General features: G+C 44.7%; 1 protein-coding gene across 5 annotated transcripts in view; it reads left to right on the plus strand.

Annotated features, from left to right (window-relative positions):
- Positions 1-13348, plus strand: part of LOC132826362 (CREB3 regulatory factor-like) — a 167682-nt gene extending 154334 nt beyond the window's left edge. For 4 of the 5 annotated variants that reach the window (XM_060842235.1, XM_060842233.1, XM_060842237.1 and 1 more), the window contains one exon: positions 3108-5025. In XM_060842235.1, the coding sequence (XP_060698218.1) occupies positions 3108-3196 (89 nt within the window). In that variant the 3' untranslated portion in view covers positions 3197-5025. Of the gene's footprint in view, positions 1-3107; positions 5026-12745 lie in introns of those variants that run through there. The other variant, XM_060842234.1, reaches the window with a different exon arrangement.
- The last annotated feature ends 10151 nt before the right edge of the window (positions 13349-23499 follow it).

Genomic DNA, 23499 nt, shown 5'->3' on the forward strand with positions numbered 1-23499 from the left:
TAAAGACAACAGTGAAACTAAGGGATGGTTCTGAAAACCCATCTGAGTTGACTCTTAATTGCCCTGTGAAATGACCTAGTAAGCCAATCAGTTCAGGGGAAGGTAGTGACTTGTAATAAATGGCGATGCCTACATCTCTTGGAAGAATGAAGAAAAAAAAATTCCTTCGGGAAGGAAGTCTGCCGACCTTGGCTGGTCTGGTCTGCATATGGTTCCAGACCAAAGCAATGTGGTTAACTCTTTAACTGCCCTCTGCAATGGTTGAGGAAACCACCCAGTCATATTCAAAAAGACAGCTCACTGCCACCTTCTGGGAAGCAATTAGGATGAGCAATAAATGCTGGCCTTGCACATGAATGAAAAATTGAAAGCAGTTTGAAAGTATCTAGATCTTCAATATGACCTTACACCGTTCAGCCCTTGACCCTGCTCCATCTTTCAATAAGATTGTGGCTGATGGCTGACAGGGTATTTATTGCAGATCCCTAGTTGGGCCAATGAAAGGTTGTGAATTGCTTTATTAAACTGCAAATTTGATACAGCCAAGTGATTTGAATATTTCAGAGTCAGTTGTCTTAGTGTGAGACCAGAGTTGTATATGCTGCCTGTTTGGGACTGGGTGATATGTGCACTTCTCAAAAGCTGGCCACTTCATAATGAGACCTAATTTTCATTTTATTGTCATTATTATTGTCTTTTTTAAATTCTTTCTGCTGCGATAGGATTTGAACTCATGTTGTCTCCATTATTTGTCCAGTCCTTTGGTTTGTTACTCCAAGTACATAATCACTACTGTACTGTACCTTTATATGTACTGTTAAAATAATCATAATTGTACTAAGCTTTTTAATCTTTGCTAGCTCTGTTGCGCAAATTCTGCTCTGTGTTGGGGTGATTTGCTGCCAGTCCATCAATTCCTCCCCGAATCCTCCAAATGTAACTTCAATTCCACCCTGCCTACCTCTAACACTCTCATACATTTTAGAACAGGGATGTTAACTGTGCAGAACATTGCTTGTCCAATCTATAAGTACCCTGCCCTCATCCCTGGAGCACTGCATTGTGATCAGTGTCAGCTTCACACTGCCTGCTAGGAGCAAATTCCTGCAGATGCTGGAATCTGTACTGAAAATGGCAAATGCTGGAGATCACGTAGCCTGCCTCTGCATGTTGTAATGCAACATAAATGTCTAAATGCTTCTTCCTTGGGGAGAAAAGCTCATGTGATCGTGTGCATGCAGAAATTTTAGCACTCCCTGTCTGTGCACTTGGTAACTAGCTTACTCTGTTAGTGAACCCACAGCCTGAGAACAGGAGGGGAGAAAATAGGAGCAAGCCATTCAGCCCATCAAGCCTGTTCCAGTATGATCATGGCTGATCCTCTATCTCAATGCTATACTCTTATACTATTCCTGTACCCAACAGCTTTTAGTATCTACAAATCTATATAGATGTCTCTGAAGCACATTTTATAACTTGGCTCCCAGTGCTTTCTATAGTAGAGCATTTCCCCCACTTCACCCCCTTCTGAGTGAAGAAATGTCCCCTTATCTCTGTCTCCAAATGGCATATTGCATATACTGAGATTGTGACCCCTATGTTCTGATCCCCTCAGCTGGGGAGATCATCAGTTCTGTGTCCAATCCATCCAGCCCAGTTACAATTGTAAATGTTTCAATGAGATCCCTCCCATTATGCTAAGCTCCGGTGTATAGAGGCCGAGTCAACATACAGTATTTGACAAATTGCCATCCCAGGAATCAATCTCGTGAACCTTTACTGTACTCCCTCTATGACAATCATATCCTTTCTTAGGTCAGTATAGGAAAGTACAGCATATTAGAGGATCATTCAGCCCACCAAGTCCTCCATAGCTCTTTCAAAGAGCAAACAAGTTAGTCTGACTCACCCACTCTCCTGCATCTGACTCCCATTATATCTGACAGACAGCTCATTGCCTGTTCGTATCCTGATGTCCCTCCTGATTCTTTCACTGATCACCTTCAATCTGTGTCCTTTGGGTTGTAACCTTTTGGGAAACAGTTTCTCTTGATTCATTCTGTGGAAACCCTTTATGATTTGCACTTTTCTCTCAAATCTGCCTTGAGGAGGAGCCATCTTGTTGGCTGTCTGTAAAAGAAGCCAGTCTGTCCCAGTCCCTGATCTGTCACTGGTACATTGCAGGTTAATTACCTTCGAGCAGTCATCTTATTTTCTTTTGAAGTCAAAATGAGCTAAGAATTCAATTTTAAAGAAAGAAAGATCTAATGAAAGCATGAATGACCTGAAGTGTTAAAGTATCTCTAAAGAAGCTAACTCACTGGCCCAATATTACATCAGCTCAGTTGGCTGGATGCCTGGTTTGAAATGGAGGGTGACGCCAACAGTGTGAGTTCGATTCCTGCACCGGCTGAGGTTACCATGAATAACTTTCCCCAATCTCTCCCCTCGCCTGAGACATGGTGACCTTCCAGTTAATGAGAGAGCAATGCTGTTGTCCAATAGAACTATGGTGACTTCACTCTCTACCTTATATTACTCTCCACTGCCATCAATAGAAAGTTGTCAGCCCAGGATCACATTCTGATAGCCACGTTTGGTCACGGCGCTCAGAGTCACCCAGACTCGAAACGTTAGTTTGCCCTCTCGCCGGACACTGCCTGACCTGCTGTGATTTCCAGCATTTTGTTATTTCCAGTTTTAACATTTGTTTCTCTCTCTCTTCAACCCCACCCACATCTCTCTATGTCTGTCTGTCTGTCTGTCTGTGTCTCTCTCTCTCTTTTCCCTCTCCCCTTCTCTGTCTCCCCCCGTCTCTCTCCCCCCAGTCTCTTTCCCTCTTTGTCTCTTCCCCCCCTTTCTGTCTCCTCCCCTCCCCTCTATCTTCCCCCCCTCCTCTGTTTCTTCCCCCCCTCCCCTCTATGTCTCCCTTCCTCTCTCTCCCCGCTCTCCCTCTGTCCCCCCCCCCCCCCACCCTTTCTGTACAGATGCTGCCTACCCTGCTGACCCACCTCATATTTTAATTAACTGATCTTTTTTAAACTGAATCAGTGCCTGCGTGGAATGCTCACTTGGCTGTTCTCTGACTCTTGTGTCTTGTGTTGCAGGCTGCTCGGTGGCAGGTCAAACGTCTGAGTTTGTGAATGAGGTCCTGGAGAAGGTGTCCGCTGGAGAGTCTGCTGCAGGACTGAGCTGACCATCGTGAGCATCGTCCTCAATTCGAAACCTCTCCTTAACAACAGGATGTTCCTAAACAGGAGGGAAGGGAGAATGCAAACAGAAAAGAAGTCACTATTTCTGCAGCACCCTTACGCTACCTGTAATCTTGGTTTTTTTTTTGGTGTTTGGCAGGGTGAAGGGATTTGGGGCAGAGTTTTGACACTCTCTCCTGAATCCCTGTCTTCGCCCACTTTGCCACTGCCCCCTGCGCTGGTCACCCAGTGCCCCTTGATGTTGGCATGCCTGGGAGATATGTTGTGTGCCAATCTCTGTCCTCTGGGACTGATCCCCCGGGCAAAATTATGGGGTGCTTAAGCTGATGGCAATAAGGGATGCAAGGAAATGATGTCGATTTTGGTAAGAATAGCAGATTGAGCTGCTTTAATATTCTTTTCGCCTTTCAACAAGTGATTGAGGAAAGAGGGCACAGGGAGTTGGCTGTTTGTTTGCTGGGTCAGACTCGAGGGCGATCTCAGTTGCGTCGGAATGATTCTGCTGGTGGGTGAACACGACTCTCTGAAATGATCCAGCCTACACTGAACTCCCACGACGTTAACATCCTTTTTATTGAAGGAGAACGTTTGATTTCAGAGTAAGGGTAGTGTTTTATATGCCCTGGCACCCCATCAACACACACCTCCCCCTCCCGCTAACACCAAAAAAAAACATGGTCCTGGACCATCAGGAGTGTAATGGTGTTTCTGCGGGAATATTTCAGTGACCGTGAGAAAAGGCAGTGGGGTGAGGGGGGGAGGAGGTGGGTGGAGGTGTTAGGATTTGGCGAAGGAATGATGGAATTTTGGTTGCCTTGGTGACACAGTGAAAGCGGCGCTTGGTCAAGAAAGGTCCGGTGTTTTATCAGAGATGCATTTGAATGTAGAATTTATGACTTGACCAGACTTTATTCAATGGATACTGTGAATTGGGAATTGGGTGGCTCCTTGTAGTTCCTGTGATTTAATGTTTTATACATAATGAGCACTTTAACTTTACAGATAGACACAAAAAGAGAAATCACTTTTACAGGTGTTGGGTGACAGCTTTATTTTTTTCTGGGGGGGGTGGGGGGAGGTTAGGGTTGGGACTAGGGAGAGAATTTCTAAATAAAGTTTAGCTACTGACAGTTAACATAGTCCTATCTGCGAGAGATGGTGAGGAGCAGAGTTGGGGACGAGAATGAGGTATTCTTGAGGACAGTAATGAATGTGCATCTTGCAACAATATTCTCCTTGACTTCCAATTTCATTTGTTGGCTTTGCTTTCTTACAAAAGACCCAAGAGTTGACTGACATTGATATCAGGCTGGAGTGAGTTGTCCCACATCAGATCTGTTTTCACCGTTTTAGTTCCATATTTAAATGGCCTCCCGTGCTTTGGAATTGGTCCTAGGCTCCTGCTACGATGGAATTAGAACTCAACAAGTTTCAGAACTGGCTGTTTGTCCATCAGGCACAAGGGAAGGAAAACAGACCTGGGTTAGATATCCCCAGTGGAGAAATAACCCATCCACTCACTAGGACCACACTCCCTCTTCAATAATAGCCATTTAGACTTTGGGAGCTGAGAGAGCAACTGGTCTTTATAAATCCCACCCCAGCACTGAGCTGGGGCAGAGGAGAAGACTGAGGAAGGAAAAACAAATCTGAAGGGGGTGCAATTACTGTTAAAGCTGTTATTCCAGATGCTGGTGACAGACTGTGTAAAGGCCCCAGGGAGTGGGAAACTATGTCTAGCCAGGGTATCTTCAGCAATGGCCCAATGGAGGGGGACGTGCCTGTTGTGAACACAATTACAGAGGTGATTTTTGGGGAGTAGTTAACAGAGGGAGGGTGGGGAGGAGGTGTGGGGAGTTGCCTGGCACCTGGAGAGCTCTGTAAGAGCCCCAGGATGTCTCTTGAGAAGACTGCCCGTATCTATCATCGATGGCATCTCATTGGACGGCAGCTGACCTATCCCAGGGGAGGGTAAGATGGACAGACTGAGAATTACCAGCCAATCGTAAGCCAGCAGCTCTATTGAACTGACTGCCTTTGGGGAGCTGGGGGGAGAGGGGTGCAGCAGCAAAAGCGGAGGCCGGTTTCACCCCATCCCTGCGCCATGATTGGAGATTGCAGGCAATTGGAAAAGAGCCAGCTGACAACAGCATTCAAAGGAAGGCTGGGCTCTAACTGTGATGCATTCTGTTTCACCTTTCCCCCAGCTCTGAAATCCAGCACTACGTTTGAATAAACCCAGCTGCAGATGGCACAGAGGGGAAGGGGGAGGCCAAAGGTTAGGAAAGGAAGTTCCCCACAAAAACCTTCAGCACAGGCAAAACACTGTGAATGCTGGAAATCTGAAACCAACACCGCAGAGAATGCTGAAGAAACTCCTGTGTCAGAGAAGAGAGAAAGCGAGTTAATGTTTCGAGTCTGATGCTGGAGTGCTGAAGGAGAGTCCAAATGGATTCGAAACATTAACTTTGACCTCTCCAGGTGCTGCCAATGAGTTTCATCAGCACTTTCTGTTTTTAGTAAAACCTTCCCTTCTGCCATGCTGGACAAGGATTCTTTAATTTTTTTTTGCTCTAAGGTAAACCATTGCCATGTTCTCTGGCCTTCAGAGAGAAGGGCCCAATTGAAGCCTGATTTCTATGCCTTTTATAATCTCCCCCCGCCCCACCATCCCTTGTCCAATCTCTTTCTCTCTCTTTACCTGTCTCCTCATACCTTTTTGTTCTCTCTTACACTCTTTCCCCAACTGCTTCTCTCTCTCCCCCCCCCACCTCAACATTTGTACCCCTGTCCTATCTTCCCATGCGTTCTCTCTCTCTCTCGTGCTCACTCGCACTCTCTCACGCTCATTGTCTCTCTCTCTCTCTCATTCTCTCATCTTGTCCCTTTCCACTCTTCATCCAGACAATTGAATCTTGAAATGCGAAAGTGAAATTCTTGGTTGAGATTCTCCCCAATCCCCCTGTGCTGCAATTATATTCATTTTCCATTCTGTGAATTTAATAAATTGCCACATTCCCCCAACTTCCAGCAGGAATCTAAACACTGCCTGGAAATTTCAATGGACAACTGAACAATGAAACACTACTGAAAAATCTTAGAAAAACTGATAAAGTGAAAGAACAGAGAAAAATCCCATCCCTCCCCAGAGGTGATTGGGGAGAACAAGTCTCCTTCAAAACTTGATGAGGCCAAAAAGAGAACTTTATTGGAAGAGTTCTTCAATCCCTTACAACTTGAGTGCTGCACTGAGAGAAAGTGAGGGACAGTGACCTCAATAACCCCATCTTCCCCAGTGTTTTCTTCAGAAGGGTTTAACCTCCAGTCCTGACAATGTGTAGGGTTAAAAAAAATAAATCTTCTCCTGTTCCCATTCCGCCATAGCACGTCTGTGACTCTGTAGGAGATCCTTTAACCTCACAATGCCAATGTCTCCTGGCCACTAGGTTTCTGCTTTGGTGAGAGCAAAGCACAAATTTCAATTTGTTTCTTTTTAAAATTGGAACTTTGTTATTTTTTTATATATATTTGCTAGCCAATGGCTTCCGACTGGCTTTTAGTTGTTGGCACCAGAGGCAGTTAGAGAATTCCGATTGATTTAACAATCCTGCGCAGTTTAATTAAAAGCAAAATACTGCAGATGCTGGAAATCTGGAAAAAAAACCTGAGGTGCTGGAAATCCAGCAGGTTTGTCTTTAGTTAATGTTTGAGATGAATATCACCTCCTTCAGAACTGTGCGGTTTTAAGTTGCTTTCTGAGTGCGGTCAAGAAATTGGTAAAGCTATTCCATAGACATTAAAACTTCACTTTCTGTAACAATTCTCTTCTCGACTCTCTCGCCCTCTCTCCCTCCTTGTCTCTCTCTTTCTCTTTCGCTCGCTCGCTCTCTCTCTTGCTCGCTCTCTCTCTCTCTCACGCTCTCTCTCTCTCGCGCTCTGTCTTTCTCTCTCTCTCTCTCCTCTCTCTCGCCCTCTCTCACTCCTTCACACTCTCTCTCGCCCTCTCCCTCTCTCTCTCTCTCTCTCTCTCCATCCCTCGGTGTTTCTCTCCCCCTCCCTCCGTGTTTCCCTCTGTCTCACCCTCCCTCTCTCTCTTGTCCTTCCTGTCTCTCCCCCCCCCACCCTCCCTGTCTCTCTTTCTCTTCTGCTCCTTCCTCCCGACTCCTGTACATGTTTCTACATTGCTATGTATTCATTTCCTATTCTATTCCATTCAATGCTGCTGTGACCATGTTAAAGTGAGGCCTGCAAATATTCCTGCGCCTGTATACATCATCCTGATGGGTGAAAGTGGAATCCTTGGTGTTGACTGTTGGGGAAGCTGGGTTTCTTTGAACAGGGGCTTCTTTTGAAGTGTTATTGCACCTGCTGTGAACTCGATAAGATACTGAGTGCCAGGAAGAAATTGGATGCACTGCTCTGAACTGCCGATAATGTCTGAATGTTTTCATTACTTCGGGGTCTATCTACGAAGCTGCCTTTTTGAGGGGTGGGGCTAGAATGGGGCAAGATGTTCTTGGTCACTCACATCATGGCAGAGCACAAAGAATGGGAAACTGGTTTCGCTGAACCTGACTTTGTCTGACCCATGTACTGTCCCTGGAATATCCTTTTGGCAGGAAGTCTAGTATCGGGAGGGTGGATGTGTAGTTTGAGTTGAGTTACACTCGGAAGCCTGAATCCCAACCCTCCAATGTGTTGAGGACGGCACTGCCTCCCCTCTGTAGGTCAGGGCTGTTATGTTTTATAACTCAGTGGGGCCAAAGCATTTGGAGAAGCTGAAAATTTCACTTATGGAGGAGAAGAATGTATTTTAGCATATAGTATTGTCAAGTCTAGAACTTATATTGCTGACTCTGAGCACTTTATTAAGCAAGTTATTGTAATACATTGCAGAGCTAGAAATAGTCAATGTCCAAAGTTTCATAGGCTTGGCTTTGATATATTATAAAGTATATAGAGATATATATATAAAAATAAAAACACAAGGTATGCCTTTTGAGGGAAGAAGGAGAGTTGTCGGCTACGAACAGAATGTAATATTTGAAGTTGAGGTTCTGAAGCTGGCTCTTTCTGTTATTAACTCAGCACTTGTGTAAATGGTTTCATTAAAAGTCAATGGCCAACCTGTGAGGGGTTTGCAAATCTTCCCTGTTCTCTGCCAATGAGAGTCGGGGTTTGATGGTAAGTAAAGTGTTAAACGCCTATGTCCTGGCTGTCGGGACATGAAGGAAAAATGAATGTTCTTTCACTGTTGGCATATAATTGGGTTTTGTCACCAGTCCCTCCTCAGAAGGTTCCTTCAAGGCCAGAAGTAGAAGTTTCCAACCCTTTTGAGTTCTTGATATGCCCGTGGTGTTGACACAGCCTCTGCCCAACTGCATTGTATATCCAGCAGTTAGTTTTTCCTTGTACATTACTTTCTCCAGTAGCTTGATTCTTCTATGGCCTCCGGGGATATGTGTAATTTTCAGAACTCAAGTTGATAATTCCCCCAAAACCCGTGTTGTATGTGTAGAATGAAGATAGCTTGATTGTTCTGCTGTTTTCGGGGTCTACGGGTATCCAATGGATCAGATCTAAAAGACCAAGAGTCATAAGTTCCTTTGCTCATGATCCTCCAATCAACATCCAGAATAAGGACTGGTAGAACTCCTCACTTGGAGCTGCTGACATGGTTACAGACTGCTGAGGCCTGGCAGTCAGTTGTAACTCTTCATCCTGGTGAATGTTCAACGCGTGGGTACCTACAGTTCTCTAATTCCTCAATGACCAGCAACACCATCTCCTCCCCAACCCGACATCACCTCTTCCCAATCCAGACCAAAGATTGAAGATGGAGCCAGACCATTCTAAAACACCGTACAGTATCCAGCTGAGTTTGAGTTTGTGGATGACAATTAATGGCTGCCTCCTCTCTGGCAACATGTAGCCCCCGACCGCTGTCAGCCCAGTGCTGCCAACTCGAGTGGTTTAAAACTCAACTTCAACAAAGGCTCACTCCAATAGTGACTGCAGTGCAGGTTTTGGTGGCTGGACAGATGTCAGAGACTTGAAGAAATCCTTTCTGTATGACTGCAAGATTATTATGTGACTGATCAGGAAATGTACAGGACTGATCTTCTTTTCGAAGTGATGTTGGTGAAATGTGAATGTTGGACTCACCCAAAGGTCTAACTCTCCCATTGAGAGCGACGCCATCTTGAATGTGTGCACGTTCCTCGATATCCCCTTATTACACACTATGTTCCTGGAGGCCAACAGGGAGGGATCAGCATATTGATGTGCCAACTTCATTGTGCCAAGGTGGGTGTGAACGTGGATTTTTATTTTCCCATGGAATTAGCTCAGGTTAAGATGGTGGGTTGGGGCTAGAGAATGGATGAAGGGGCGGGGGCTTTGGGAGCTGGGTCAACACCTTGAGCCTGGATTTAACTGCAGCAAGGAGCAGCTGGTCCTGCCTGGTTTCTCACCAAGCAATGATCCAGTAGTGGGAGGAGGGAGTGTGATGGAGGGGGAGAATCAAAGGGATACAGAAAATTGTTTGCTGCCTGCCCCATTGATTGAGAAGCAGGCATCATCCAAGGGAATGTTGTTTGAGAGATGGGAACAGGAACCATTTACAAACCTGAGCAGGTTGGCCATTTATAACTGAAAGCTGCTACACTGATCTTTGCTTGTTATGCAAGTGTCATATGTATATACAGAGGTCTTCTTTCTTGTCCCTGGCTAATAAGTACTGTAAACTACTTTGAATGTGGAGTAAATCTGTTGTCAAGAGTCTATATTTTAGTAGTTTGGATAAGTGTGGTCTGAATTTTCATCAGAAGGTTGAAAGTGTGTGTGTATTGTAAAACAAATCCATATTAAGGTTAGCTACAGTGAGGCTTATTGAGTTGTTGTGGCTCCTCACTCTTTGTACAAGTTATCGAAGCACACAAGTAACTCCATCTTACTCAGGAAGGAGTCTGAATTCCAGGGTTGGCCAAGATGGCACCTCCGGACGATTTGAACTGTCAATGCACCTTTCCCTGTGCCCCTCAGACACCGAACCTTGCATTTATTTAAAGTCTGGGTGGCATGCAACTCCTGACTTCTGCACTTTGCCTATTTTTGTTCTTTCCCAGTCACTTTTTATCCCCTCCCCCCACTGATTGGTGGGGGTGGGTTGAAAAAACCATCACCCCCCTCACTCCCTTTCAGAGGTGGCTCACCCACTGGCCCTCACCATATTCAATCCCACCCCCCTCCTCCTCACCACCTCCCCCTGCAACCACATGCGCAGACCTCAGCCAAGGGTTCACCGTAACAGCGAAAGTGGCTGAGTATTGATGAGCTATAGATTTAGCTTTCAGCTGCTGGAGGCTGCGTTGGACTGTGGGCAGCGGGAGATCCCTCTGTGAGGAGACTCTGGCTCTCCGTCTAACTGCAATCAGATAGACTGATGGGGTCAGTGCAGAGAGCTGTTTGCTTTAATTTGCACCTTCTCATTGAGATTCTCTCCATGTCATTGAGCTTCAGGATATTAATATGGAATGCTTCCTAACACACAGGCTGTCCTGCCTCTCAAAGTCCATATGTTTGGTGATGTATATTTTAACGCTGTTCCCCAAGGGGTTGTAAAGGGCCAGGGAGAGTCCAGCTGCTCAATGCCTTTCTCAGGGTTCGTCTTGAAAGCCAGGGAATCTCTATTTATTTTGTCAGGTCAGAGATGGTGAAGAGTCTGAACCAGGCCTCAGGCCTATCTCATCCCCCCTGTACACGATCATATGCTTGTGCAATGGCCAGCTAGGGGGATTGATGGGACTCTTCCAAATAAATCAAATGGCTCCCAACTCCATAAATTTGTTCAAAGCTTCCTTTTGAAAATAATTAAATGACAAATTGACCTTAATTGGTTTCTGACCTGTCCAGGGCAGTGTTCCACAGCCCCACCAGAACCAAACTGAGTCAAAGGAAAGGCTCCAGAAGTGATATTTGGATTTTTTTCCAGGGTTAATTTTCCTCTTCAAGTTCAAATTAATTATGTTCTGCTTTACCATTTATCTCGTTCTTTGTTCAGTATCCTACGTTGTACAGTTGGATATAACTGTGTGATTGAGGCCCAGTTCACCAGGGAGGAACTGCTCCCCAGAGGGGAATCACCTCCTTTCAGTCCATCCCTGACCTGATCATTCAGCAATTTAAGTGATTTTTGTTTTCCCTTCCAACACGTGAACATTAAAGTTGTGTCTGCAAGCCAGCCATACAGGTTGGCTGGAGTCAAGGAGATAAGAAATACAGAAATCAAGTTAGTCGCTACATTCCTCCAAGTGGACCCAAAGGTAATTATTTCTGGGCCTGTCTGAACACAAACAGCCCCTTCCGAACAGGGGATAACTTCCAACTCTGCATTTTTACGATTTCTGAATTTTTGTTTCCCTATGCCATACATCGAGAGAGAGAAGGGAGAGGCAGGATGTTGCTTGGGACAACCGAGCATGACTCGCTCTTCAATTTTCACTTATTTTTCAATGCAACAGGACAGGGGCATGTGGCCTTGTCTGTGCTCAGCACCTCCTTGCAGTAGCATAACTGGAATAAGGGAATGCAGTACTGTGGATGAAGGAAGAGCAGCTGAGTCCAGATCCATCACTGGAGCTCTGCTCTTCCCCTAGAAGAAGTTTTCTTTATTCTGGCCTCCATTCCCGAGGTGCACAATACATTATTTTTGGGTAAAAGTGACAGTTGATATTTTGCGAGAACACCACAACTCTCTAAGCCTAACTACGCTGCTGACGGGAGGAGAGCAGGGATAACTGTAGCTGAAGGTAAAGCACAGTTGTTTCATATTGCCTTGATCAATAAAGTTGGTGGGTCCAACTTGATGGAAGTTTCTGATATAGGTGATGGGAATCGCTGACTTTTAAAGAAGCGAGAATTTTAAGTCACTCGAAACAGCTCAATGTTTTGTGACTCATACCTTGGAGAAGATAGCTGAGGCAGAACCTGGAAATGCACAATACCGTGAATGAGATAAACCTACATTGGACTTGTCAACAGTGATTTTCATGAATTGTCTCTGTGCTGACACTCCATCCCGATGTTGATGCCTTGCTGCCTTGCCCTGATACACGTGGGCATAGCGACTAATATTTGGTATCTTCCACTGTTTTTTCAAATGGAGACCTTCCCCACATTGTGATTGAATCGAACCCATATGTGAAATTGCTTGGAATTTGACTGGAGAGAAACGATGAACTATGAAAGTTCTCTTCCCTAACTGATGCATAGTTTCTGTCTTGGTTTATGTAGTTTTGTTCAAAGTTGTTTTATCCCTCCCCAGTTTGGAGTTTCTAACCTGTTGATAATGTTTAACCTGCTACTGTTTGGTGCATTATTCTAAATGTAGAAGTTGTGCAATGTTTTTTTGTCCAGGCAGGTGATTGTACAGAGTAGGGAGAGAGAGCGCTCCAACTGCCAGGTGATTTTGGATGGAGTGGGGCCAGATTTTGACACTGCAGATCTATAAGTAATCATTTTTTTTTATAAAGGTGATCCATCCAAAGGAGTTGAACTGGTTTCTGAAGCCATTCTTCTTTCCCCAGATGAACAACGCAACTTCACCATCCTTCTGCAATTATTCCATCATACCTGTAGCTTGTGTGTTGAAATTAGACACAGTGCTGGGTGGTAAACAATTAAACAGATAGTGCTGTAAATATGTATTGTCTTTTTCTTTAAACATCTTCATCTGTCTCCAAAGGGGTTCATCAAGAAATGAGCACAGATCTAATTGATTTCTAGTTGAGGGATAAATCTTTGCAATTGCTATTGATGGGAGTTGTTCATTCACTGGATGTTGTTTAACAAAGGGTTTTTGTGGTAAAGCACATTTGATGTCTCTCCTTCTCCCAAGCAGTGATCGTAAATCAGTCATGATTAATAAAACAGGCTAGTCAACGGATCAAAGATGATTAGAATCTGGGATCCCTTGCTATTAAATGTTCACCTATATTGTAAATTTTGAGCTGGTTGGATTCTGATTATTTGTGTTTAAAAAATAGAGTATGGTGTCTTTATTTTTAAGAAGATTTTATTTAAATGTTGTAGTTCAAATTTGTTGAAGACCCAGCTATTCATTAGAGCTCGCTAGAATTTTGCTATCTAAACGAAATCATTTTCTTGAAAGATGTTTAATTTTTTTTATTGTTTGAGACCATCAATAAAGCCAATAATTTTCTCCATCTGTCAAATTGTTTTTGATTTCTTCCAAGACTGTGTAATGTGGAAAAGGTAGAGAGGTCGCAAGAGTGTTACTCAGGATGACACTTGCTGTCTTCCCCGTTCCCTCAGCCCCCCTCCCTTCCTCTATTGCCATTGAGTAGGCTGGCACACACCCCGTCTAGGGACCAGATATCCTCAGAGTTACTTGGAAGCAATAACCTGAGGTCAGTTACACCCAGTTTCCATTTGGTCCTGCAGCACTGTGGACTGGCCAGTATACAGCACTCACACCTTTTGCCCCTGGCTTTTCCACATCAGTGCTGATCAATGCATCTTTTTATTCACTTGTGGGATTGCTGGGTGAGCTCAGCACTTACTGCCCATTTCTAGTTGCCCTTGAGAAGGAGGTGGTGAGCTGCCTTCTTGAACCGTTGCAGTCTATGTGCAGTAGATAGACCCTGTTAGGAAGCGAATTCCAGGATTTTGACCCAGCGACACTGAAGGAACAGCGATAAACTTCCAAGTCAGGATGGTGAGTGGTTTGAGGAGAACTTGCAGGAGGTGGTGTTCCCATGTATCTGCTGCCCTTGACCTTCTAGCTGGAAGTGGTCATGAGTTTGTCGAGGGGACTTTGAATTTCTGCAGTGCCTCTTGTAGATAGTACACACTGCTGCTACCAAGCATCGGTCATGGAGGGAGTGGATGTTTGTGGATGTGGTGTTAATCAAGCGGGCTGCTTTGCTTTGGATGGTGTCAAGCTTCTTGATGTTGGAGCTGCATTATTCCAGGCAAGTGAGAAATATTCCATCATATTCCTGACTTTTGCCTTGTGGATGGTGGACAGGATTTGAGGAGTCAGGGGGTGAGTTATCACAGTATTCCTAACCTTTGACATGCTCTTGTAGTCCCTGCAATTATGTAATGAGTCCAGTGAGTTTCTGGTCAATGATAACTCCGAGGATGTTAATAGTAGGGGAGTCAGTGATGGTAACACCATTGAATGCCAAGGGGCAGTGGTTAGATTGGCTCTTATTGATAATGGTTATTGCCTGCCATCTGTATGGTGTGAATGTTACTTGCCACTTGTCAGCCCAAGCCTGGATATTGTCCAGATCTTGTTGTGTTTAAGCAGGGACTGCTTCAGTATCTGAGGAGTTAGGAATGGTGCAGTCATCAGTGAACATCTTCACTTCAGATCTTTTGATGGAGGGCAGGTCAATGATGAAGCAGCTGAAGGTGGTTGGGCCTAGGACACTACCCTGAGAAGCTCCTGCAGAGGTGTCCTGGAGCTGAGGTGACTGACCTCGAATAACCACAACCTATGTACCAGCTATGACTCCAACACGCGGAGAGTTTACCCCCCTGATTCCTGTTGATTCCAGTTTAACTCTGGACTCCTTGATGCCATACTCAGATGAGATGCAGCGCTGATGTCACTCTGACCTCACCTCTGGATTTCAGTTGTTTTGTCCGTGTTTGAACTAGGTCTGTATTGAGGTGCGGAACAAATGGCCCAAACCGAGCTGTGCATTGCAAAACAAGAAGCAGACCAGCCCACAAGGGGGAAAGCATGGTAACCATCTACACGCACAGGGTTGGATTGATCACACCGTGGAACCAGTGTGGAACCCGTTAGTAAAGGGCAATAAATGCCAACCATGCCAGTGTGGCTGAGATCCCCATGAGCTAGATTAAAAATAATGACTGTTCGTGTAGAGATATTGCAGTCAGCACAAAATCACCTCTTGTTACTTTACTAATGCTGCTGTGAATCAGGAATCAATGGATACAGAACAGGATTAGGACTCACCATCTCCTGTAAGGAAACATTTTCAAATCAATTAAATTATTTCTCAATATGCCTGAAGCATGTTGTCCAAATCCAACAACCTCCCCTTCCTGCTCAAACCCAAACAGATCAAGCTTATCTTCTGTAGGTGGGACATTAACCCAAACTTCCTGTTCCCTGGCTGTCAGTGAGCTCAGGTGGCCGGTTTGTGATGCAGAGTGATGTTATCATGAATGTTGTTCCTCCTCATCCTTAACTGAGGTGTGGTGACCCTTGGGTTGAACCACCCCCACCCCAATCATTTCTTCCAAATGAGAGAGAACGCTCTGGAACCCTGGTCACTTTGCATTTTACAGTCATTGTGAGCCGTCTTGCGTGAAGCCCAGAAGATGAGTTCCTTTCTCAGCCAAATTCCAGACCTAATGGCCACTTTGATAATTTGTGAGTTGATTTAGCTCGACGTCTGGCAACACAAAGGGATATTGGCCCTTTCTGCCGAAAGAGAGAAAGAAAGCAGCAGCGAGATACTGAAATTACAGGATCAGCCGTGATCATACTGAATGGTGGTGCTGGCTCGAAGGGCCAAATGGCCTCCTCCCACACATTTTCTATGTTCCTGTGACAGGAGACATCCAAAGTGCTCACCCCTGATAAATTGTGAGATATAAAAACAAAGATCTGGAGCAATTTAGGCTGTAGTTGGGGTGAGAGAAAGAGAAGGAAGAGTTAATGTTTCAAGTCTTGATGACCTTTAATCAGAAAGAATAACAATACATAATGTGATGGTGCAGATTCTTATCTGATGATCATTGCTGATTCACTCTGATCAAACAAAAAGCCAATTGTAATCCTTACTCCTCCAAGTGAATCTGAAATCTTGTAGTTAACTTGACAAAGATGAACAGCACAAAGCAGTAAATCCCATCTTGCCAAGTTTGTGTGGCTGGGTGAGTGTATCAAAATAGTGGGAGAGAGCCCAGTGTTAGAATCGCGATGTTAAATTTTCCTCCTTAATATTTCATTCAAGACCGAGAGGCGAATTATTAAAACAATGACCTTGAGCTTCCGTTATACTTTTTATTTACAGCTTCAATGACAGACAGCTCAAGTTTCAGCAAAAGATCTCCCCAAGGCCCAGCTGCATATTTTAATCACTCTTTAAATTAATTTTTTAGCTAAGCTGGAGTCCTGGAGGTAAAGGCAGTTTGATAGCCTAACAGAAGACAACACTCTAGTCCAAGCGTCACAGGTTAATGGTCACAAAGCAGTCTGCCAGTCACAGAGTGCTCTACAAATGTAACATACTGATTGGTCATACTCTTCACCTCGAAGCCAGAAGGTTGAAGTCCCACTCCAGAGACTTGAAAATATTATCTAAGCTGATAATCCCTTTGCAGTACTGACAGAGGGCACAGTATTTTGGATGGAGTATTAAACTAAAACATTATCCCCCCACTAAGGTAAATGCTAAATAACATTCCCATAGCCTTATCTTGAACAGCTGTGATGTGGAGGAGCCGGTGTTGGACTGGGGTGGACAAAGTTAAAAATCACACAACATCAGGTTAAAGTCCAACAGGTTTATTTGGAAGTAATAGCTTTCAGATCTCCTTCATCAGGTAACTATAACCAGATGTTGTGTGATTTTTAACTTTAAAGGAACAGTGCAGAGTTCTGCAGGGTGTCAATATTCATGATTTGTCACTTAAAAAGTTTCTCTTTTGATTTGTTGATAGGATGTGACCATCACTGGCTAGGCCAGCCTTTTATTACACAGCGGGCAGTTAAGAGTCAGTCACTGTGGGTCTGGAGTCACATGTAGGCCTGACCAAGTAAGGATGGCAGATTTCCTTCCCTAAAGGCCATTAGTGAATCAGATGGACTTTTACAACAATCAACAATGGTCACAGTATCACAACAAGGCTGGCATTCTCAAAGTTGAAATTTAACTTTCACTGTCTGTCATGGTGAGGTTCAAATCCATGTCCCCAGAATGTTAACCTGGGATTTTGGATCACTAGTTTAGTGACTTATAAACATGTCGACACCTCCTCAGTAAGAATTGGTCATTATTAAATTCCAGGTTGTGGGAGTGGTATAGTAATGCTATTGAATGTCAGGGGTGAGATGGTTACATCATTGCCTGCTACTTGTGTGATGCGAGTGTTTCTTGCCACTTAGCAGACGTAGTCGGAATGTTATCCAGGTCTTGCTGCTTGTAGGATTGCTTCGATATCTGAGGAGTTGCAAACAGTACTGAACACTAATCAGTTCTGACCTTGTGGTGGAGGTAGGATCATTGTTCATACAGCTGAAGCTGAAGACCTTGAGAAATTGCTTGTAACAATATGTAGGACTGAGATGACTGACCTCCAACAACCATAACCAACTTCTTTTGAGCTCGATATGACTTCAACCAACATAGCCTTTTTCCCCAATCCCCGTTCGCTTCGATTTTGCCAGGGCTCCTTAATGTCACATGATCTTCAACGGGAGCTTGATCTTAATGGCAACCACTCTCCCCTGACCTTCTGGGGTTCAGCTCATTTTCAATTTTGGTTCAAGGCTGTAATGAGCTCAGGGGCTGCGTGGCCGTAGCAGAATACAAACTGAACAAATTATTGCTGTGTAACTGCCTCTTGACAGGGGTATTGATTTCCACGAATCACATTACAGGAAGGATGGGAAGGCATTGGAGAGAGTGTAGAAGCGGTTTACAAGATCGGTTCCAGGAATGAGAAGCTTCCCCATAGAGTCATACAGATGTACAGCATGGAAACAGACCCTTCGGTCCAACCCATCCACGCTGACCAGATATCCCAACCCAATCTAGTCCCACCTGCCAGCACCCGGCCCATATCCTTCCAAACCCTTCCTGTTCATATACCCATCCAGATGTCTTTTAAATGTTGCAACTGTACCAGCCTCCACCACTTCCCTCTGGCAGCTCACTCCATACACTTACCATCCTCTGCGTGAAAAAGTTGTCCCTTAGGTCTCTTTTATATTTTTCCCCTCTCACCCTAAATCCATGCCCTCTAGTTCTGGACTCCACGACCCAGGGAAAAGACTGTGTCTATTTACCCTATCCAAGCCCCTCATGATTTTATAAACATCTAAGGTCACCCCTCAGCCTCCGACGCTCCAGGGAAAACAGCCCCAGCCTATTCAGCCTCTCCTTATAGCTCAAATCCTCCAACCCTGGCAACATCGTTGTAAATCTTTTCTGAACCCTTTCAAATTTCACAACATCTTTCCGATAGGAAGGAGATCAGCATTGCGCGCAATATTCCAACAGTGGCCTAACCAATGTCCTGCAACACGACCTCCCAACTCCTGCACTCAATACTCTGACCAATAAAGGAAAGCATAACAAATACCTCCTTCACTATCCTATCTATCTGCGACTCCACTTTCAAGGAGCTATGAACCTGCACTCCAAGGTCTTTGTTCAGCAACACTCCCTAGGACCAATCCGTTAAGTGTATAAGTCCTGCGAAGATTTGCTTTTCCAAAATGTAGCACCTCACATTTATCTAAATTATACTCCATCTGCTGCTTCTCAGCCCATTGGCCCATCTGGTCCAGATCCTGTTGTAATCTGACGTAGGAGAAAGTGAGGTCTGCAGATGCTGGAGATCAGAGCTGAAAATGTGTTGCTGGAAAAGTGCAGCAGGTCAGGCAGCATCCAAGGAACAGGAGATTCGACGTTTCGGGCATAAGCCCTTCTGACGTAACCCTCTTCACTGTCCACTACACCTCCAATTTTGGTGTCATCTGCAGACTTACTAACTGTACCTCTTATACTCACATCCAAATTATTTATATAAATGATGAAAAATAGAGGACCCAGCACCGATCCTTGTGGCCACTGAAGATAGATTGAGGAAGTTGGGACTGTTCTTCTTGGAGAGAAAGAAGCTGAGAAGAATTTTGATGGGCAAGGTCTACCTGAACCATTGTCCATGTTTTCGGGTAGATGCTGACAATGTGACTAAGTTGGAATGGCCTGGGGCAAAGGATGTGGCTAACCCTGCAGCACAAGCCTTCAGTACTGTTCTCAAGTATCTCGCAGCTCACTGGAGTGACAGCTGGTGTAATGCTCAGGGAGAAGTCGAGATGGATTGTTGCAACTATTACAGTCTTCGCCTTTTCCATCTTCACTGCAGTTTGTGAATACTCTCTTAGAGTCCTGTTTCGAGCACAGGTTTGCTGCTGGAATAAGTATTGAATCACATGCTGTGATCAAACAGTGTCCTATGTGCACATCACTGAGGGCCTGGGAGCACAGAAAGAGGCCATTCAGCCCTCCAAAGAACATAGAACTGTATAGCACAAAAACGGGCCCTTCGACTCATGATATGATGAACGTGATGCCAAATGAAACTAATCCCTTCTGCCTGCCCTCGGTCCATAATCCCTCCATTCCTTGCGTATCCACGTGTTTATCTAAGAGTCTCTTAAATGTCCCTATGGTATCTGCCCTGGCAGTGTGTTCCAGACTCCTACCACTCACTTGGTTAAAAAAAAAACCTGCCCTCGCATATCCTTTGATCTTTCCCCTCTGACCTTAAATAGTTGCCACCTAGTATTAGACATTTTAATTCTGGGGGGAAAGAAGATTCTGAGCGTCAACTCAAATCTCATAATTTTAAAGACTTCTACCCAGTCTCCCGTCCGTGTCTGCAACAGCTGAGAGAAAGCTGGACGCTGACCCTCCAGCTCTCTGGTTACAGTACTTCAGCGGTAGACCCAGTTTCCTTTTGGTGTTTAGTGTGGGGGGAGGTGAGAGTGACTGTATTCTATCGAGGTGGCATTTAGCAAAGTGCAACAAGATAGAATCCTGGCAACATTGAATAAGAGGGCTTCTGGAACAAGTTCTGTACTGGCTCTTCCTCGTAAGGGATGGTTGTGGATGTCCGAAACACTTTTACAGATAAGCAGATGCCTATTGTAATTGCTAACCCATATGAACCCATCATGTTCTGTGCATCTCACAGGCTGCTTTACCACTCCCCATCCCCTGTACTTTCACCAGGAGGTAGCTGGCTCCAACACCTTGCATTGCAACCTTCCCTTGCCTGGCTCTAGGTATTTCTACTCCACTGGTTCAGAGATGGTATGACACATCTCTGGGGTAGGTGGGACTTGAACCCAGACCTACTAACCCAGAGCTATCACTGTACCACAAACGCCCATAGCCTGTCTCCATTTTAACAAGGTTTATTAGATTAGATTCCCTACTGTGTGGAAACAGGTCCATTAGCCCAACAAGTCCACACTGACCCTCCGAAGAGCAACCCACCCAGACCCATTTCCCTCTGATTAATGAACCTAACACTGTGGGTAATTTAGCATGGCCAATCCACCTAATCGGGAATTGGACCCGGGTTTATAATACTCCAATGAACAGTGTTATCCTGTGCATCTAAAACCAGCACATGTCTGTGTGGGGTTCGTCTGGGTACTCCAATTTCCTCCCACTGTTCAAAGATGTGCAGGTTAAGTGGATGGACCATGCTAAATTGTCCCATAGTGTCCAGGGATATGCAGGTTAGATGGATTGGCTGTGGGAAATGCAGTGTTAGAGGGATAGGGTAGTGGGGTGGGCCGCTCTTTGGAGGGTCACTGAGACTTGATGGGCCAAATGGCCTACTTCTACACTGTAGGGATGCTATGATTCTATGAAATTGAGTTAACTCATTCTCTCAGAGTCTCTTTTCTCTCTCTCTCTCTCTCTCACTCTCTTGACTTCTCACCTGCATTCTCTTAGTCTCATTTGCAGACTTTCACTCACTCTCATTGACTCTGGCTCTTACCTGTATTCTCTCATCCTTTATACCCCTGGTGCTATGGGACATGAATAGCGGTTTTGGGAAATGTCAGGATGAATTCTGTGTTGCTAAGATATTGAAAATTGAAATGAGCCCCAAATTGAAATAGTCCAGTTGCCACTTTATCTTTTGGAGGAGTTCTATATTGAGCACAGCTGGCTAAAACTAGCTCTTGCTAGTTAGGGTCTAGTCAAATCAGGATTTTCCAACCAGATTTCAGTCAGTGCCTCAGGCAGTCAGAAATAAATGTGTTATGTACTTGAATCAAATGTTTTCCTCCGTACCCAATACTGAGCATAAACTAAAAACAGGCTGGGAGCATCTCGCTTAATATTGACATGATATGACAAAGGCAGAACCTACCCAGTTGACCCTGCGAAAGAGCCCCCTCGCAAACGGCTGGGGGCAAGCGTGGCAAATCAAGAATTGCCTGGCGTGATCATTTCGCATCATATTATTCAGACGCAATTCCTGACAATGCTACGTGATCATCCATGGTCAGGCTTTACCCCAGCAGGCCAGCGAGAGGGGGCAGCACAGTGGTGCCTGAGGCATGTCAGAGCACACGCGGGAGTGCTGCAGTCAGTTCTGGTTGTTTTATCAGCAGAGGTCGAGGCATTGGAGAGGGGTCAGGAAACCTTTACAAGGACGATGCAATTCAGTGAGGATGAACAGCTGGGCCTAGTTTCTCTTCAATAAGGAAGAGAATGATGATGCCTTTGGCCAACAGAAAAACTGAGAGGCTATAAATGTAAGACAGCAACCAAGAAATTAAACGGTAATTCAAATGAAATTACCTTGTCAGAGAGTGGTGAGGTTGTAGACCTTGCTCTGATAGGGAGCAACAAGATAGATGGTAAGGTGCATCCAAGGAAAGCTAGATAAACGAGAGAGAGGGGAATATAGAATTTTGCTGATAGTTTGATGAGGAAGGATGGTTGGAGACTTGAGTGAAGTATAAATGCTAGCATGGACTGGTTGGGCCCATGCTGCATGTTCTATCTAACAAGTCAGGAGTGTGATGGAATTCTCCACTCGCCTTGATGGATGCAGCTCTAACAAAAGTCAAGAAACTCAACACTATCCAGGACAAAGCAGTCTGCTTCATTGGTAGCACATCCATCACCTTCACATTCCCTCCCCTGCTGAGACAAAGAGACAGCAGTGTGTACCACCTACAGGTATGCTGTTGCAACTCATCAAGCTTCCGGTAATAAACCCATAACCAGGATCACCTAAAAGGAACAAGGGCAGCAGACATGTAGGGCAACCTACCACCTGCAAGTTCCCCTACAAACCACATGCCGTCCTGACTTGGAAATATATTACTGTCCATTCAGTGTCACTAGATCAAAATCCTGGAACTCCCTCCCTAAGAGCATTGGAGTCTGCCTACACCACAACAGCTACAATGGGTCAACACAGCTACTCATCACTGCCTTCTACAGGGCAATTTGTGAATGGGCAATAAATACATCCCTCCCTCCCCCCCTTCATGAATAAAAGAAATTTTGGTCTGAGATTGTTTGATGGAAAGCAGAACATTTGGAAATATATCTCCATTCCTTCAGTGTCACTTATTCCAAATCCTGGAATTTCCTGTCTAAAAGCATTGTGGGTGTCTTTACAAGATGGTGGCTCAGCACCACTCTCTTGAGAGTATTTAGCAATGGAAAAGACATGTAGTGCTTGTAACGAGGTCAGTGAGGTGGATTTCATGGAATATGAGTGGCCAATTTGTTAACCTGGTCCAATCAGGGAACCTTAGCTGACAGATACTAACAGGAGTGTCCTCACTGTGTCTCACACCTGCACACACACACCATGGGTGCTGGGAAAAAAAATAATAAGCACTCCCGCAGTTAGGCGGTAGTGTGGGGATTAACAAAAAAAGAAAATAAAAGAAAAAAAAGGAAATAAAAAACTAACAGGAGTGTCCTCACTGTGTCTCACACCTGCACACACACATGGGTGCTGGGGAAAAAAATAAGCACTACAGCAGTTAGGTGATAGTTTGGGGGGGGTTAGAAAAAAAAAGAATAAAAAGAAAAGAAAAAGAAAAAAGATAAAAAAAAACAACAAACAGGAGTGTCAGGGGTTCTGTTCACTCTGAGAGCTGGCTCTGAGGCAGCTGGGTCAGTGTCATGTACTGTGCACATGTAAATAAAGGGTGATTTGATGGTATCAGCCTTCGTGGAGTTATGTCAGTTCTTATCATTAATGCTCATATCCCTGAAATAATGTTTTCAAAATATAGCTTTGCATGAACCTTTGCTTGTTATCCATATTTTATCCTGCTTAACCAAAGGGCTGGGACATTATTAAGAGAGTGAATCCTTCCCATCCCCATCCCTTTCTGAGGAGGCCTAATCCAATTTTGGCATCTCAATCTTCAGTCCTCAGCTGAGATCAGCTACTCCCTGCAGGGCAAAGTACAGACCCAACATTTTCCACAAGA

Source organism: Hemiscyllium ocellatum, chromosome 22, assembly GCF_020745735.1.
Source record: "Hemiscyllium ocellatum isolate sHemOce1 chromosome 22, sHemOce1.pat.X.cur, whole genome shotgun sequence".
NCBI classification, from domain to species: domain Eukaryota; kingdom Metazoa; phylum Chordata; class Chondrichthyes; order Orectolobiformes; family Hemiscylliidae; genus Hemiscyllium; species Hemiscyllium ocellatum.